The following is a 16,558-nucleotide window of genomic DNA, read 5'->3' as shown; positions in this document are numbered from 1 at the left end:
TAAAAAAGACACTATGGGAGTGGACAATGTCTTTGCCAATAATGGAAACTCTGCAGGGGACAGATGCAGGCCATTTCAGGTGAGGCAGTTTGATCTGTCAATCATATCCTCCAAGGCTAAAAACTATTGGACCCCTTTGAATGGCACCAAAAACTAAGCCAGTTATTAAAGTCCATTATTGTTTGCTCATATCCTAGCATCATCCCCGGAGAAGGTAGAATGCTGCTCAATGCTAGGCTCATACCTGCCATTGACACATAGTCTGTGAACTCCATCATGTCTTTCTTCATATAATTCAGGGAGGTATATTTCACGTCATTGACATCAGCTTGAACTATGACAGTCATGCAGGTACTTGTTGTGCAAGGACTTGCATGCATGATCTGACAGATCCTGGCACCAGTCAAGCAAATAACCATCACTGCTTCCTTGCTCAGCCTGTTAAGAGGCACATCTGTATGTCATACAGTTGCAGTCATAACAAGAATGTTTGGTTGGGTCAATGCCTGCCTTATGGGCTCAGAGTCTGTGACTTTGGGACTCCTTGTACTATGTGAGGAAGTAGGCTTAATATGCTGGGTGTGCTGTGTTCTGGAGATCTTTGGGGTTTAGACAAGTTAAACTTTAGAACCTCAGCATATGATGGATTATGTGAATTGTGATGGCCTTGGAGAGGTGTGATGTGTGGTGTACTGCTGACAATTTTGGTGTCTGAGCTTACTATGTGTGAGATTTTTGCCTCCTGGGATATTATATATGTTCATCTCTCATACACTGTGTTATGTTGTTTGATAAATAGATGATTGTCAGAGACAATTCGTACAGTGTCTCAAGATACCTATCTCAATCAGGGTAGCTAGAGAAGTTGTAGGAAAGTGCTGGTCCATGATACCTACAGGAATTACTTGAGGGCAGGGATAACTATAACTGCTTGGAGTTCAGTTTTAGAATAATGTTTGGGTGGACTTGTTACTAAGTATTTAAATTTCAGTATGAAATAACTAGCCTGAAAACCTTCTTCTGCCACCAGCAAGAACCAGTAAACTAATTATAGTGAAAAAAAAATCACTAATTTGATATTCAAATCAGTGGAAGCAGTATCAGTACATTTAGTATTAACAATTTAATCAAACTTTAGGCTTAGAAGTAGTTTAAGGTGAGACACTTTGCAAAATGATACTCGTGCTCAATGTTAACAGTCAATAAACAGGGAGAGGGAGGGACTTATGTTGTCAAATTATCATAAGGGGCAGGTAACAACAGATAAAATGAGTTTAATCACACAACTACAAGAGGGTGATAGAAGGGAAAAACAATTGGACCCTTAGCTCTGAGCTGACTGGCCTGGAAATGACTCAATGCAAAGACTTGTCCTGAACTAGCATGACATATACTCGGTACCCAAGAATGAAAACAGATTAATAACAACAGTTAGACCACTTAAAACAGCAAAAATATGGTGCACCTATGTACTGGAATCACTAATATAGGCTTAAAGACCTTATCTAAAGCAAATACAGTCTGTTAAAATGAATTTAAAACCAGATGAAGAAATGAAGACACTGTCTTCTAGGACTTGTGTACCCCGAACTTACAAGGGCACAGACATTGGAAAAGGAAAGATGCTCAAAATTAAAGACTTGTTATCAACAAAAAGCTAAATATGTTCATAGATTGCTACAGATTTCTTGCTGGGTCTAGAAGTTACTTTTGTGTTGAACACAAGATTGTTATGAAACACCAGAAGAACTCTAGCAAATCAAACATAAAAACACTATTCTATTTTTAATGAAATATGTCAATATTGAGAATAAGTTCATAAGCATTTTTTAAACCTGTATGTACAAACAGTAGTCTTTTCAAAACATTGTGTTCTAAATAACAAAATATCATTGCATACTCAGTGGTCACTACATTTTTATGACTTTAAAGTCATATACTCAAGTTTAGCTGGCTACTGCATTTAATCTGAGTTAATAACTAAAGTTGAAATACCACATATAATTCACACCTTCAGTCATGAGTCATCTTAAATGAAGCAAGCCTCATAATAACTGTTTCTCTTTAATGCAAATACTTAATCCACTAGAGAAGCAACTATCAGTACTGTCCATGACAGCAGAATAACCAAAAGATGGGTGCAATATTAAATTACATTTACTATGCAGCAACCACCCAGTGCTCCCTGATAACAATAATAATGTTTGTGGCATCAGCTGAGAAACTGCAAAGGAAAACAATTTATTGTGTTTATTTATTTTTCCACCATACATTATAAAAAAAGTTATGAACAGTTATCCAAAACCATCAATTCAGCATGCTCTGGTGCCTTACAGTTCAAGTTCTATGGACCCACTCAGCTTTTCTTTAGAGGTCAAAGGGTATGACAATCACCCTGAAGGAGAACACACTGCTTCAGAGTTACTTGCTCTGCACTCTTTACACTGTGACAGTCATGTACTCGTGAATGGATACAAGTCGAAGGTGTCTGCGCATTATAAACCACACCTATGTTTTTGTTTTTTTTTAATCAGTGAATAGGCAACATTATTTCCTATTGCAGAAATCTGATTTTAATTTAGAAATGTGAAATATTTACTAAACTCCCCATATGATGGTACAGTTTGCAGAAATATTGATTTCTGGACTATGTATTTGCTCTGCTCCTTGTATGATATAATAGCTTCATACACCCCTTTTGCTTCCCCAAATTGTTTGCTAATAAGAAATAAGTTGCTAAGCAACCTCAAATTATTGTTTCCAGAAAGTTCTGTCCCTGTTAGTTTTTTCCAGAAATTATAATCCGTTTACAGCCACTGCTACGTCAACCATTAAGAAAGAGATACTATAGTCAAAGATTGTGACTCAAAAAAAATGTAAAACGTTTATGAGACAGATAAACTTGGAGGTGTAGGACAGAACATTGATGTACATTTTCTAAATCATAAATATACTGAAATAGTTTAGAAAATCCATAAAATGCAACCTATACACTATCTTAATGTTATTATTGTAAAGACTTTCTGGCAGGTTTGAGCACTTTTGTAAGAATCTACTAACCCAGCATACTAGCTTGTAAGAACACAGCATCATAATAAAATCACATTACTGACAGCATGAGGAAATGGTGGTGAACAATGCTTGGCAACCCACCAGTTAGGATTTTGATATGCGTATGCAGATGTTCTACGTATCTCCATATATATGCCAATGACAGTATGCTCAAACAGCAGAAGGAAAATTCACGCTGTAATTTGCAAATGTAGCCACAAGATGGAGACACATACCTTTTTTTGGTGATTACTATAATGCTGTTTACCACACAAGATTGTCCTTCTGTCCTTATATTAATAATTTCAGTGTTTATTGTATCTGTCTTCTCCACACAACAGCTTTCCTAATTAATTGGCTTCTAAATAATATGCTCTATGGTTTACGAAATAAGGCAAGTTGGAAAAAAGAAAAAAAAACAAGGCAATTTTGTTAGCTCTTAAACAGTTTTGTCCATACAAAAATGAAAATATCAGTAAATATTACAAAATAAATTCTATAGTACCATTTGCAGCTATACAAAAAAGGAAGGTGTTTGCCTATGTTATGTAAAGCAGTACTGAAACTTTCTATTTCCATATATCTATAAGAATGTTCAATATTACAGCACCAGTGCATATCATGTAACATTCAGCATGTCTCCTGCAGTACACCCTGCTGAAAAGCCATGGAAGTACGTGAAACAACGCTACAGCAGAGATATTATGCAATATTTGTATTCATTCTGAGTTTCTATGGGATCAAAAGTTGTCTTCAAGCTCTGCCTAAAATGTTGCTCACTAACTCAGAGCTAGTCCTTCGATGATAAATAAGGGAAATCCCTGACAGTCCCTGAAAAGGCATAGTCCAGAGGTGGTCGGAATGGCACAGCTGGCATCAGACTAGTTGCTATGTAAGGAGAGATAAAGCCTGGAATTCCTCTTCCTGGAGTGGCATATGCAAGTCGAAGTGGGTTGATGCCTAAACGGGAGGTCAGACCATACAGGTTATGATCAAATGATGTAGAGTTGCTCAATGGGGAAAATGCAGATTTTGAGGTCAGTGAGCCAAATGCTAGGCCAAGCTGTACTGGTCGGAGGCTATTATTGCTTTCAGGAAGGGATGGGGGGACCATTTCTTTGCCATCCCCTCTAGGCTCTTTTCCATTGAGAACGTGTTCAATGACCTGTACCACATCTCCTTTAAAGCTCTGCAGGAGGCTTTCAAGCAGTTCACGTCTGTAGGTCGGGAAGACTTTCATCAGCATTTCTACTGGGTCCCGGTTTCTTGATGACAGCCCCGGAAGGCTGGATTTGGGAGCTGGCAAGCAACATTTGGTCCTCTCATTCTCATTTCCTGACTCTGAGTCAGATGATGACACAGATCTTGGACTTTCAGGTCCATCTGAAGCTTGCTTGGTGTCAGCATGACACTGATCATTAGATACAGCCTTGTTTTCTGCTGACAAGTTATCCTCAAGATTTGTGATGGTGGATTCTGAACCAGGGGAATGGGTGGGTGCTGCAGGTTGCAGAGAAACTGATGACAATATTGGGGGGCGTCCAAATAAGCTCCTGAAATACACATCATAATTTTGAGAGGGATCCCCTATGAAAAAAAATATATACAATCATTTTAATTGAAAATGTAAACAAAATTGACAAAAAAGTAAGTACAGATACATAAACTACTAAGACAAAAACAACAAACAACACAATAACTCAGAGTACTACAAAATAAACAACATATATATAAATTGTTATAATGAAACATGTCCTTTTTACTTGTAGGTTAACATGTAAGCTGAGAGCAAACAGATTTCTTTCATTTATGATACAATTTAAAAACTCCAAAAAGAAAATATATTCTGTAAATAATTCTGTAAGCAGTTTTATTATTTTAGCATGGGGTAGTATAATATATAATTCATAAATATTCAAACATCTTTAATTTCAAACAGATGCTAACTACAAAAAAAAATATTTGAAAGTTTACCTCTGGTGGCATAGCTTGACTATGCAAGTTGCTGTTAAAATAGTTCCACCTATGTAGCAATATAACATAAGCCACATTTCTATATATTTCAGCTATAGCTTATTATTATCTTATTATTCAAACAATGTTAATTGTGATTTATCCATGACTCCTGCAATTCATTATTTGTTAAGGTCTGTGTGTACAGGTTTGTGATAACCCATTAAGAATCACTTTTCACAATCTTTGTCTTTTAGATAAAAATCCATCAAACGATGGAGTTATTGAGAAAAGTAGAATCCCCCAACTACTTTTTGCAGGGGCAGCAAGCCCCACATGCACCACCAAACCCCTGCTAACTTAAATATACTAAATCCAAGACTGCACAATACCAGGGAGAAAGTGAAGCTACTTTACTGCTGTCATCTTCAATCTTGCTACTGTCAGCACTCTGCAAGTGTACAGATAGACAGATATAGATATAGATATAGGTTCGTAGCTGTTTACTAAGCTTATGACTACAAGGGCCTTTTTAAGCCTAGTCATGCATCCCAAATCTCTGACAAGTTCTCGTACCCTTGCTAAGTGTAAGCAAGGGTTTGGGAGATTAAATATTTAAAAGTAAGGGCCTGGTAGATGAACTGTTTACAGGCTACCTGTGTCCATTAAAAACATAGGTGCCAAACCAGATATAGATACAGATATATAGGTATAGATAAAGATATAGATGTAGATACAGATATAGATGTAGCTACACATATACAGACAGTTTTAAATAGCTATCTTAAATGACTGAAACACAAAATATGTTATCCATTCATAATACCAACAACACACATAACAGAAACCCAGTATATAGAAAAAGCAAACAAATTTCCATTTCAGATGTACAAACCATAACCCTACCAAAACTCAGTTTACATTTGTCTAAACAGGCATTTTTCTGTTTTTTTTTTTTTTAAGTAAGGTGCACAGTTAGGTCTGGTGATAAGGTTAGGTCACCACACATTATTAATGTAGAGCAGGGAAGCTCTGGACACTCACCACACACACACACACACACACACACACACACACACACACACACACACACACGCACACACGCACACACACACACACACACACACACACACACACACACACACACAGTCACATACATGCATGCATACACAAAAAACACTAGATTTATCCTCTTACTTTAACCTTACTCTAAAGCGTATCCAATCACACTCAGACATGCACTAAATCTATCCTTTCGCCTGACCCTTACTTTTAACTCTAACATGCATGTTTGCACACAGACGAGCGCACGCGCACACACACACAAACATACACACACACAGACTCCCACACAAACTCCAACCACTAACAAAAACCACTTACCTTTGTCAATCAAACTGGCAGTCTCTCAATCAGCCATTCCCACAAATGGCACTACATTTCACTTAGTCATGCAAACAAGCATTCAACCATGTGAAATGTAACCGAATAAACACACACATATATGTGTGTGTGTGCATGCACATGTATATACATGAACATATTTAAATACATAATGCTTACATACATAACATACATGTGTCCATATATTACCCCATTTTTGTTTTACATTCTTGACTTGTTAGAGTTCTTTAATCACATTTCAACCATTTTTCTTCTTCACACTGAATGTTAAACTGTCTTTTATTTATTTATTTTATTTTAGATTTGTTTACCAGGAGAGTCTGACTGGGTAAGATGTCCATTTTCAGTGGATGCCCAGGGAGAAAAGCTCCATACAATACTAAAGTTAACAATACAGAAAACATCTACATAAAAATATACATGCAAAATAATACATTAAAATTTTGAGGAGATTATATTTAAAAGGAAATAACCATTATATCCATTAAGAAACAATTGTAAGTTCGAGTGAAAAATACTTAATGAATACACATAACAAGTAGCTGTAATACAATACTTTCCATTGGAAGTAGTAGGTATTACATACAAAATCTGTACAGGAGTAAGTGTTTGATACAATACAAATGTAGACTTAGGCAGTTTGTGAGTTTCTAATATACATCTTCTATACATTATTATTTTAACACGTGAGTTGCAATGCTTCGGTCACTACTGTAAACAGTTATCTTTGTGACCCAATGAGTCAACCAAATTAAATATATATTGAATGATAACTATGTAAATAGAAATAGCCTGTTTAAATATAAAGAAATATATACTTTAGATTGCATTATTCTTTTTTTTGTGTTAACTGGTAAACAGAGTGATCCCAGTGAGCACTTTCAGACATTAGCACTGGCAAATGTTTAATTATTACATTTTAAAACATGGAATACCTTTATATACAACAGCATCAACCAGATACCAGCATGCAGAATCTATATAAGAATATGTTATTTATTTATTTGCATTTACTTATTTACTTACTTACTTATAGTTTAGTGACCAGGTTAGTTCCACTAGGCATATAGTTTGTTTTGTAAAACATATTAAGTGAAAACAGAAACTGCATATTGCTTTAAAATGCAAAGTTAAGTTCCCTTATTGTGACGTTTGGAATTCAGGCAAGGAATTCTGTGTATAGTTAGAATGTGAAAGACCATTTAGTTTACTTGTCCTAAGGCAACTCCTCAAACAACTATTGAAAATGTTATTCCCTGTAAAATCTATAGCTACTCATGAGTACTCAGAAAAGGAAAATTATATTTCAGAAATGTAGACATTTTGTTATTTACACACAACAACCTTAACTGTTCACCATCAAATGGGCAGGTAAGTGGATGTACAAATAACATGGTCTTACTCATTCTATTAAAATGTGTCAAAACAGGCATGGTGCAGAAGCTGGGGTCCTTTCATTTAATACTATGCTGGGTGAGCAACATTGTCTGGAGTATGACTGTGGTGTGGTATGCAAATAATACCTTTCACCCGCTTAGCACAAGAAATCTGGACAAAGCCAAAATTATTGGGGGGACAAAGGCCCAAAAATAGGGAAATATTTTAAATATTGCTCTAAGAAAATTAGTAAGTTGCTAGAATAACAGGCCTTGTGTTAGCATGCATTTTCTGAACGATATGAAGCCTAAAACTCAAATGTATGTCATTATTTAGTGACTCAATCTTCAGCGTTTTGCCAGAAAATCCCAAATTATATGAAGAACATGCCAAAAATATGAGGCAAAACTCTGTACATTCTGCAAAAAATCTGGAAAGTTGAGCGGTATGGACTGCAGGTGCATATAAAGAAATTGATGTTTACGTGATATTGGAACATTAAGGGACATGGTGATATTAGAATGCTAGACTTCTTAATCTTGCAAAGAGTTCCAGTTAAGTGACTATTGTGCTCTCAACTGGTTTCTTGCCCTTTAATGTACATTGATATTGGCCTTGGAATCATGCCATTCCAAAGGTCCAGAAGAAGATTGTTGCCTAGGAGGACAACTTGGGAAGCGAGGGTGGTCTTTTTGTTAATGTTAGTTATAAGTCTCCATCTCAATCATTTAAACATCCATCTTATGGAGAAGCCCAAACATAACAAAACATAATCTCAGGAACAAAAGTTAAAAGTCCAGAAACTTGTGCTGCTCTCAAAATTGATAGAATGGGACGGGATTTCTTTTTGATGGTACCACTAAATGGTTTTGAAAGCAGCATAAACGAAAAAGATCTACGGCCTAGATGAGCAGCAGAGTGTGGAGGTGTAAAAAATTAATAAAATGAGTGGAACTGCTAAACGTCCTGCGAATATACAGTAGAAGGGTCAAGTCTTGTTGCCCAAATCCTACCTCGGGGCATAGGGCACAAATGCATTAGGGTTGCTACCTTTAAAAATGCCCAAAGTGGGACATTTTTGTTACAAACGTCAGATTTTGCAGGGCAAAACATACCCACAGCCAGTACAAAGGACAGAACCTCACTTTTTGGCCTAAATAAAAGCTTATTCTTGTAGCATTTTAGTTACTTACTCTGTTTCTTATCACATTTAGGTGCCTCAGATACAGAATAACTGTTTTATGCAACTATTGCATCAAATATAGGAAATATGTTTGTTCTAAAATCTCAGGACATTTGCCATTTTTTTATTTCTTTACAGGACACCACTGCCCAAAGAGGGACTGTCCCTCGTAAAGTGGGACAGGTGTTAACCCTACAAATACATGCAGACTAAAATAATGGCATTTAGTTTTCATACACTAAATTTTGAAAAGCAATTTGTCTGTTTCGGTTACGTGTGTCTGTTATGATGCTTCGTATTGCTTTGTTCCCAGTTGCGAAAGAAAAGCATTGGACGCATAAGGACCGATTAACTACCCTGTTAAATAACCAGATAAATAAGCGAATAAATTCCAGCTAACTATTTTACTAAGCGCTGATTCTGCTGTCACTTGTGCAAGCTGTCAGTTGCTCAAGAGCTGATAAACTGGGATAAGATGCAACGGGCTATACAAAGACAAGACAGGTATCCTGGCAAGTTTGTGACGTTTCCTTAAAAGTTTGGTTGCTGTGACACATGCAGTCCAGTGGGACTGGTATCAATACAGTAGTTACAGATCTCAGGGACAAAGCCCCCCCCCCCCAAAAAAAAAAACAACAATGACAGGCAAAGTCCCAAACTGAACTCAAACGTACCTCTGAACGGTTTAGAGCAAGAAGTCTAGACAAAACCATAAATAATGGGGGACAAAGGCCCCAAATCGGGACATTTTTTTAACTATTGCTGTTACAAACTTAGAAAGTTTATAGAGTAGTAACAGGTTTTAAATTATCATGACTTTTATAAAGGATATAAACTCTAAAACTCAACTTTCTGTCATTATTTTCTGACTTCATTCATCAACGATTTGACAGTGACCTGCAAGAAAACCACATTTTTTGGAGAAACAGACCACAAATATGAAGCAAAAAGCTGGACAGTTCAGAGTTATGGTTTTAAATATTGCTATTATATATATTAAAAAGTTGTTAGACTGCTATGATTTGCATTAGCAACGTGTTTAAAAAGTCTGAAACTGAAACTACTGTCAGTTATCGCGGGCCTAAACAATTTGCCAGAAAGTTACGCATACACAGGCTTACATACACATGCTTACAGACACACACACACACACACACACACACACACACACACACACACACACACATCGTGAGAACAAACCAAAATTAAGTGGCAACTCATGGGCATTTTGTAGAGTCAGAAAAAGCTGAGAACTATGCTATTAGCGTTGGTTTTCAAAACCGTTTTGGTACTCAGCAATCAGCACGAAAAGAACAGTTACCTCTGATTTATTTGGGTTTGCAGTGGAGCACATCGCCAGCTGCTAGTTTTAATTGTTTCCTTAACACTTCTGATTACAATGCATGTTACAATCATGCATTATATTAAATTAGTTCTACATGGGCGCACTGCGGAGTAGGCACCACTTGTGCAGAAATCATATTTGTATGTTTTAACTATTTCAAGGCTGCTGCACCTTAATGAGTGATGGTCAGTTTCAAGCTGAAAATAAATTGCGCACAGTTGATGGTGCTACTGTTACCTCCGGATTACTGTAATCAAAAATGTTGAACAAAAGTGGAATGCCAAGCAAAAAGCGCCCACACTGTTGAGTGACCCACCTGTTGTTGCAGCCTGGGCGTCCGACTTGGGCTGACTCTGCTCCCTCGGCGAAAGTCCTGGGAATAGTCCGTAGCCACCGGTGCCCGATGCTGACTCCTGATGTCCAGATGCAGGTTGACCCACACCACTCTCACCTGCGACACCATAAAGCAACTGCAGCTCGCGTGCTTCTGTCTCCTCTTGTGCCTGCTGCCTCCTCAAGGCAACCTGTGCTGCCATGACCCGCTGACGTTCAGCAATCAGAGTGCACTTGGCACACAGACAGTCACGCCAGCGACAGAAGCGTTTGTGGCCCTTCAGTGCCGAGACCACGCCATGATTGCGACAGCGGGCGCACTTTGGGGTGCGGGGGTAACAGCGATCTAATGATGCTGGGCTGCAGGCTGCCGCCGCTGCAGCAGCCCGCAGGAGCAAACCTGGTGGCCGCAGCAAAGAGTTGGGCATAGGCACCCCGGAGAGAGCCTGCTGTATATGAATAGGGTTGTTGGACGTAATAGGTCTGCTGCTGGTGTCCATGGACTGCACAGATGATGCCCAGGGGCTCTTCCAACAAGTAACAGCAGATAAAGCAACAGATGGATGCACTATCGATAAGGAGAGCAATCCCTGCCTTTCCACTTGTGTCCCTGCCACCGTTTCTGGAAAAGCTGTTGTACGTAGCTTTCTTCCTAGTAAGTAGTAACCAATCTGTGCTGATTGAATGAGTAATAACCTTATAGTGTACAGACTCTGGATCGGCAGTTTATGATCCCTCCTCCTTTCCCAGGGTCCACCCCACAGCTAGAATGACTGGGCCTGTCGGTGTTTAATTAAATGATAATGATAATAATAACCAGACACCTACGTTTTTGAGATAGCTTCAATGTCCCAAAAGAAAACGAATTATTCTATGATCTTCAGTGCATTTCTTTAAAATGACCTGACTAGCTCCCCAAAGTTACTGGGTACTAAAAACAAACACTGAAGCAGCAAATACATTTATAAACAGGCCACCGGACAGTGTCAATGCAATTCGCTGTCAAAAAAAAATTACCAGACTGTCAATACAATGTACATTTATTATTTAAACTGCATATATTGCCATAACATTCCAACAATGTGTAGCAAAATATGCTGTATAGTGACATGAAATAACACAATACCTCTCAAACTTTAAGTGCAAAAAAATCTGGACAAAGACAGCAATAATGGAAGGACAATGCTCATCATTTTTGCTAGAAGAATAGTTTGTGTGTGTGTGTGTGTGTGAGTGTGTGTGTGCGTGCGCGCGCATTTTCTGAAGGATATGAAGTCTGAAATTAAGTCATTATGTAATGACTTCAGTCCTTAACGATTTGCCAGAACACCAAACTTTACGAGGAATAGAGCAAAACTGAAAGATAAAAATCGTGACATTCTTTGGAAGCTGAACACTAGAGCAGAACGTGGAATTAAGTGCCTTACAAAATATTTCGCGTTTGCCTACAGTCCATATTGGAAGTGCTTTGCTTACTATAGATCAGATAACGAAGTTCGACATTAACTGCCTGAGCAAGGGTTATAAAAAGTGAGAGGAGATTTCAGATATAATTGTTCCAAACAGTAAGTGTACTTCCATTCACCCTTCCGCAGTTTTCTACACTGCAATTCCAGGTAAAATGTGTAACTTTTTTTTGCAGTACCATTGTTACTCTTTTTATTGCAGACTTGTAGAACTTGAACACTTTGCTTTTATGTCACTGATGGTGTTTTTGCACCCTGTCAGAATCTAAAATAGATCCATTTAGCGCAATCAGTGCTTCACACTGGTTAAGAAATGTATATAAATAATTAATTAGTTAACATTCGGGGTGGTATTTGTAGCTACAGAACATTAAATAAAGATGTCGTTTTTAAGTGTACTGCACATAATAATAATAATAATAATAATAATATATATATATATATATATATATATATGTGTGTGTGTGTGTGTGTGTGTAAGTTACAGTGATGGAGTCAAATTGTCAAAGTTCAGGTATTCTCGTGAATTCCCAGTCCTTTTCGTGCAGTCCAAATTCACAGTGGTGACTCGGAGTACTGTACCTGCTGCTTCACAATACTTTTTGAGGACAGCGATTCACTTCCGAAAAGGAAATTGCTTGGCAGATGTCATGTTTGATGCGGGGACTCAAGGTTACTGCCCACATATTTCATTTTCATGTTTCCGTTTGTGTTTGTTAGGTTATTGTTGGACTGACTGCATGATGTGGTTGTAAAAACATATTAAGTTAGTCGGGCGTCCAGTGGATCAGAATCAGAACATTTGTAAAACTAAGAAGAAATGCAGCATCCAGTGAAATTTGTGTTAAACAGAGCTGTTGAACCCATGTTCACACTAGGCAGATAGCCTAGTATGAACCTATGTGATATGATGTTGGTTTACTTTCTATAATATTAGTACTATTAATTAGAGGCACTGACAGAATTAGCGAATATGAATTAGTATACATTTTCTGAAGTAAAATAACTATATCACTAATTATTCTCATTATTTATTACGTTTAATTCATCATCTTTTCTTCAAATGTTGCCAGTTTTAGGAGGGATTAAGACGGACAGAGTTAAAATGTGAGTCAGAATCAGGACAGTTGACAGGTATGAGTAACACTGTTGCATGTTATCAGCAGAATTTAATTATGTTTAGCAGCATTCGGTTTTGCAGTTTGATCCTGTCTGCGGCCACTAAATGGTAAAGGCCTGTGATTTTCAATATCTAGGATTCCGTGCACATGTTTTTTTCTATAAATCCCGTTGTACACAATTACTTGCTTAACAGCTGGACAGGTTCAATATATACATCATCGTTGCATATTTTCTGAAATTTAAAACATGACAAATGCGGCAGTAAACATGTTGGTCTCTCCAGTGTCATTTGAAATATATGACATACCTATCACACTTTGGTGTCCTGTTCTATAGAGTTTCCCTTGCTGATTCATTTTGAGGCTTGTAGTTATTTTGAAGAATGTTTATTTGAAATGAAATCCAGTATTCATATTATTATTTATGTGTATTAATTTACAGAATATGCAGTAAAAACATTAACTTGTATTTATTTGCATTGGGGGTTGCGATAGCAATGTTCGAGTTGCAGAATAACTAAAATATTTTGCTTCAGTCCCATTCATACCTCTCAAGTGTATCTCATTTCGAGAAATGTTCCTCATTTGCGGTCGTAAAACGTCCATTTTCCTCAATGTTCCACGTTGAAGGGGTCTGTCTCACATTCAGGGTTAGCAACATTTTAACTGATATCAATGATAAATAGAACTGAATCATATTATTTCATTAAAACATAGTCTATTTTAACCATATGAGTTTCCTAGATGAAGTTGTTTGTAAGCCAGTAGTAAGTGCTCCACATTTTGCCCATTTGTTCCACATTTTGAGAGGCAGGGTTCCTCATTTTTTAGAAGGAAGGTTGGGTGATATGATGGCCTCAATAGAATAAGTTGAAGGGGCGTTATCCAGCAGAAAAGCAAATAATTATGCATTTGGGCCACTGTAAAGCCAAATTATACTAAAATAACCAGCTGGTCAGTGGAATGTTCATTCAGTGACAATTTTTTCCAGTATCAAAAGGACATTGTAAAAATAACCTAACGATCTCCTTTCACAAAGTAAAGTGCATGCTGTCTTTTTACCTCCACAGCTCTCGGAACCGCTTTTCTTTAAAGCTTGATTATTGTTTCAGTTTTGCTGTGCCCTTTAAAACAAGGCAACGGACAACCAAACAAAAACTAACAGGGAAGGAAACGAAGAAATGCATATTCTGGCTTACGCGAGGCTCGAATATAACAATTTTCTTATTAACTTTTGTAGAAAATATACATAAACGATAAACCAACAACTCAATATATAAATACTAAATAAATAAATATAAAATAACTGCAATATACTAAAATTGTGTACCATCAACAGTTACTTGTTAAGTGCGGTAGACATGCTTATATCCTCATCTGCTGTAGATTGTGTAAATTTGAGTTTTAAAATCCTGGGGAGCAAACTGGCACCTGGTGTGTTAATCTACATGACAATGTCTTGTAGATGTGTTTGCAAAAATAATTGACCTTAAGCGGTCCTAATTATTCCTTAACTCATCTTTGGAATTATAATACCATTCCAGGCAAATGATACACAAGGTATTATTATTCTTTATCATTCAGGGGTTTTCTTATTTTACCTATCTATCTATGTATTTATCTATTTATCTATTTTAACCTATTCATTCGCGCGCGCACAAACTGCTCCATCTAACTTCTCTCTTTTGTTTGTTTTTGTTTTAATTATATGTCAAAATGGTTTGTTTTTCGATGTTAATTTAAAGCCCGACTCTGAAATGCTTACATTTAGGAGTGTCGTTTTTTTTTATTTGGACACGTATCATACCTCTCAACTGTCCAGATTTTTGCCTCATATTTTTGGTGTGTTCCTCCTAAAATCTGTACTTTTCTGGCAAATAGCTGAGGACTGAAGTCATTAAATAATGACAAACATTTGAGATGAAGACTCCACACCCTTCAGAAAATTCATGCTAATGCAAAACCTATTATTCTATCAACTTTCTAAGTTTGTAAGAGCAATATTTAAAATCTGTCTCTATTTGTCCCCCCATCACTTTAGGCTATGTCCAGATTTTTTACTCTTAAGAGATTGAGAGGTATACTATGTATACTTTCCCTACTGGAGTGGAAGTCTTCCATGTGCTACTTTGGGGTTGTCTTACAGTGTGCATAGCATGCTATGTGATATTGGCATGATTGGGTAAGGAAGGTGCAGACTGTCAGATTTTGCCATATAACACACATCAATAGTGTATATTATAACACCGAGTGAGTGAGAATGGATAATATACCAATATAATAATCAATAATCAGGAAGGTGAAATTTAACACAATGAGGATGAACATTTAACTGTAAGGCTTTGTTTATTTTCTATAGTTCTCAAACTTCTGCCACAAAATTATAAAATTTAAGAGGGAAAGAGGAAAGTTTTGAGGCAAAATTAAGAAACTCCCTTAAACAGAAGTACATCTGAGAAATTCAGACTCCAGCAAGCACTAAAACAGTGGTTTACTATCACATACTCAAATCTACTCTGTTCGAGTGTTAAGATGTCCAAATCACATGTTCAGAAACCTCAACACTGAACAAAAATGTCGAAGGCAGCATTTTAGTAAAGTCGAAATTTTGAAAATGTCGACTTTACTGAAATGCTGCACTTCTGCTCAACATTAACAAACACCTTTGCAGGGGGCTGCACCCCCCACATCCTCCTACTTATATATACAAACTCCAAGATCACACCACAGTGAAGGAAAGGGTAAATTTTCTGAGCCCCACTATAGTGCGATTTGCACCGCAATGTCAAACCTTACAACAGCAAATGCTCACTGTTGTAAGGTTCGACATTGTGGCATTCATAATTTCAGTTCTACCAAATGCAGCTTTGCACAAATGTCAATTGCACGAAGCCGAAACAGCTATCTAGATCTATCTCTATATATATCTATATGTATCTATATCTATATATCAATATATATATCTATATATATCTATATCTAATATATATATATATATATATATGGTACTTTTCCGTTAAACCCCTACCAGTTTGCGCTGCTCTATTTTGCCGGTATTTCAGTGTGTGGTTTACCTGCATTTCAAGTGTCTGTGTGACAACTACATGTGTAAAACTTGCAAACCAGTTTCAGTAGTGATGTTAGGTGTACAGTACCATGTTGTCATAGCAGAAATACCTGAAAACCATCCTTAAAGCCCTACCAGTTGCTGGACGTTTTCTTTACACATACTTCACCCAGAAGCAAATAAGGTTTTCTTAAGGCATACTGCACACACACACACAAGTTCCCGCTCTTTCTTTCAGTTTACAAGCATGTGAAACAC

At 37.1% G+C, this 16,558-nt stretch overlaps 1 protein-coding gene across 1 annotated transcript; it reads right to left on the bottom strand.

Moving 5' to 3' along the window:
* Window positions 1-2,220: 2,220 nt before the first annotated feature.
* Window positions 2,221-11,316, bottom strand: DMRTA1 (DMRT like family A1). Its single transcript, XM_044061274.1, has 2 exons — window positions 10,630-11,316; window positions 2,221-4,638 (listed from the first exon to the last, which is right to left on the bottom strand). Exons 1-2 carry the CDS (start codon window positions 11,144-11,146, stop codon window positions 3,842-3,844), a joined length of 1,314 nt encoding a protein of 437 aa, XP_043917209.1. The 5' UTR covers window positions 11,147-11,316; the 3' UTR covers window positions 2,221-3,841.
* Between the last annotated feature and the right edge of the window lie 5,242 nt (window positions 11,317-16,558).

The sequence above is a fragment of the Protopterus annectens genome, chromosome 2.part0, assembly GCF_019279795.1.
Source record: "Protopterus annectens isolate FY-2018-M chromosome 2.part0, PAN1.0, whole genome shotgun sequence".
In the NCBI taxonomy this organism is placed as follows: domain Eukaryota; kingdom Metazoa; phylum Chordata; order Ceratodontiformes; family Protopteridae; genus Protopterus; species Protopterus annectens.
Note: the sequence above shows the minus strand (reverse complement) of the source record. Positions and strands in the feature narration are given on the sequence as shown.

What these genes read in the sequence shown, in the direction of transcription:
- DMRTA1 (XM_044061274.1), bottom strand. Translation starts at nt 11,146, where the DNA reads ATGGACACCAGCAGCAGACCTATTACGTCCAACAACCCTATTCATATA. An exon ending in CGCCCAGGCTGCAACAACAG is followed by an intron (nt 4,639 to 10,629) that starts GTGGGTCACTCA and finishes TTTTTTTCATAG; the next exon opens with GGGATCCCTCTCAAAATTAT.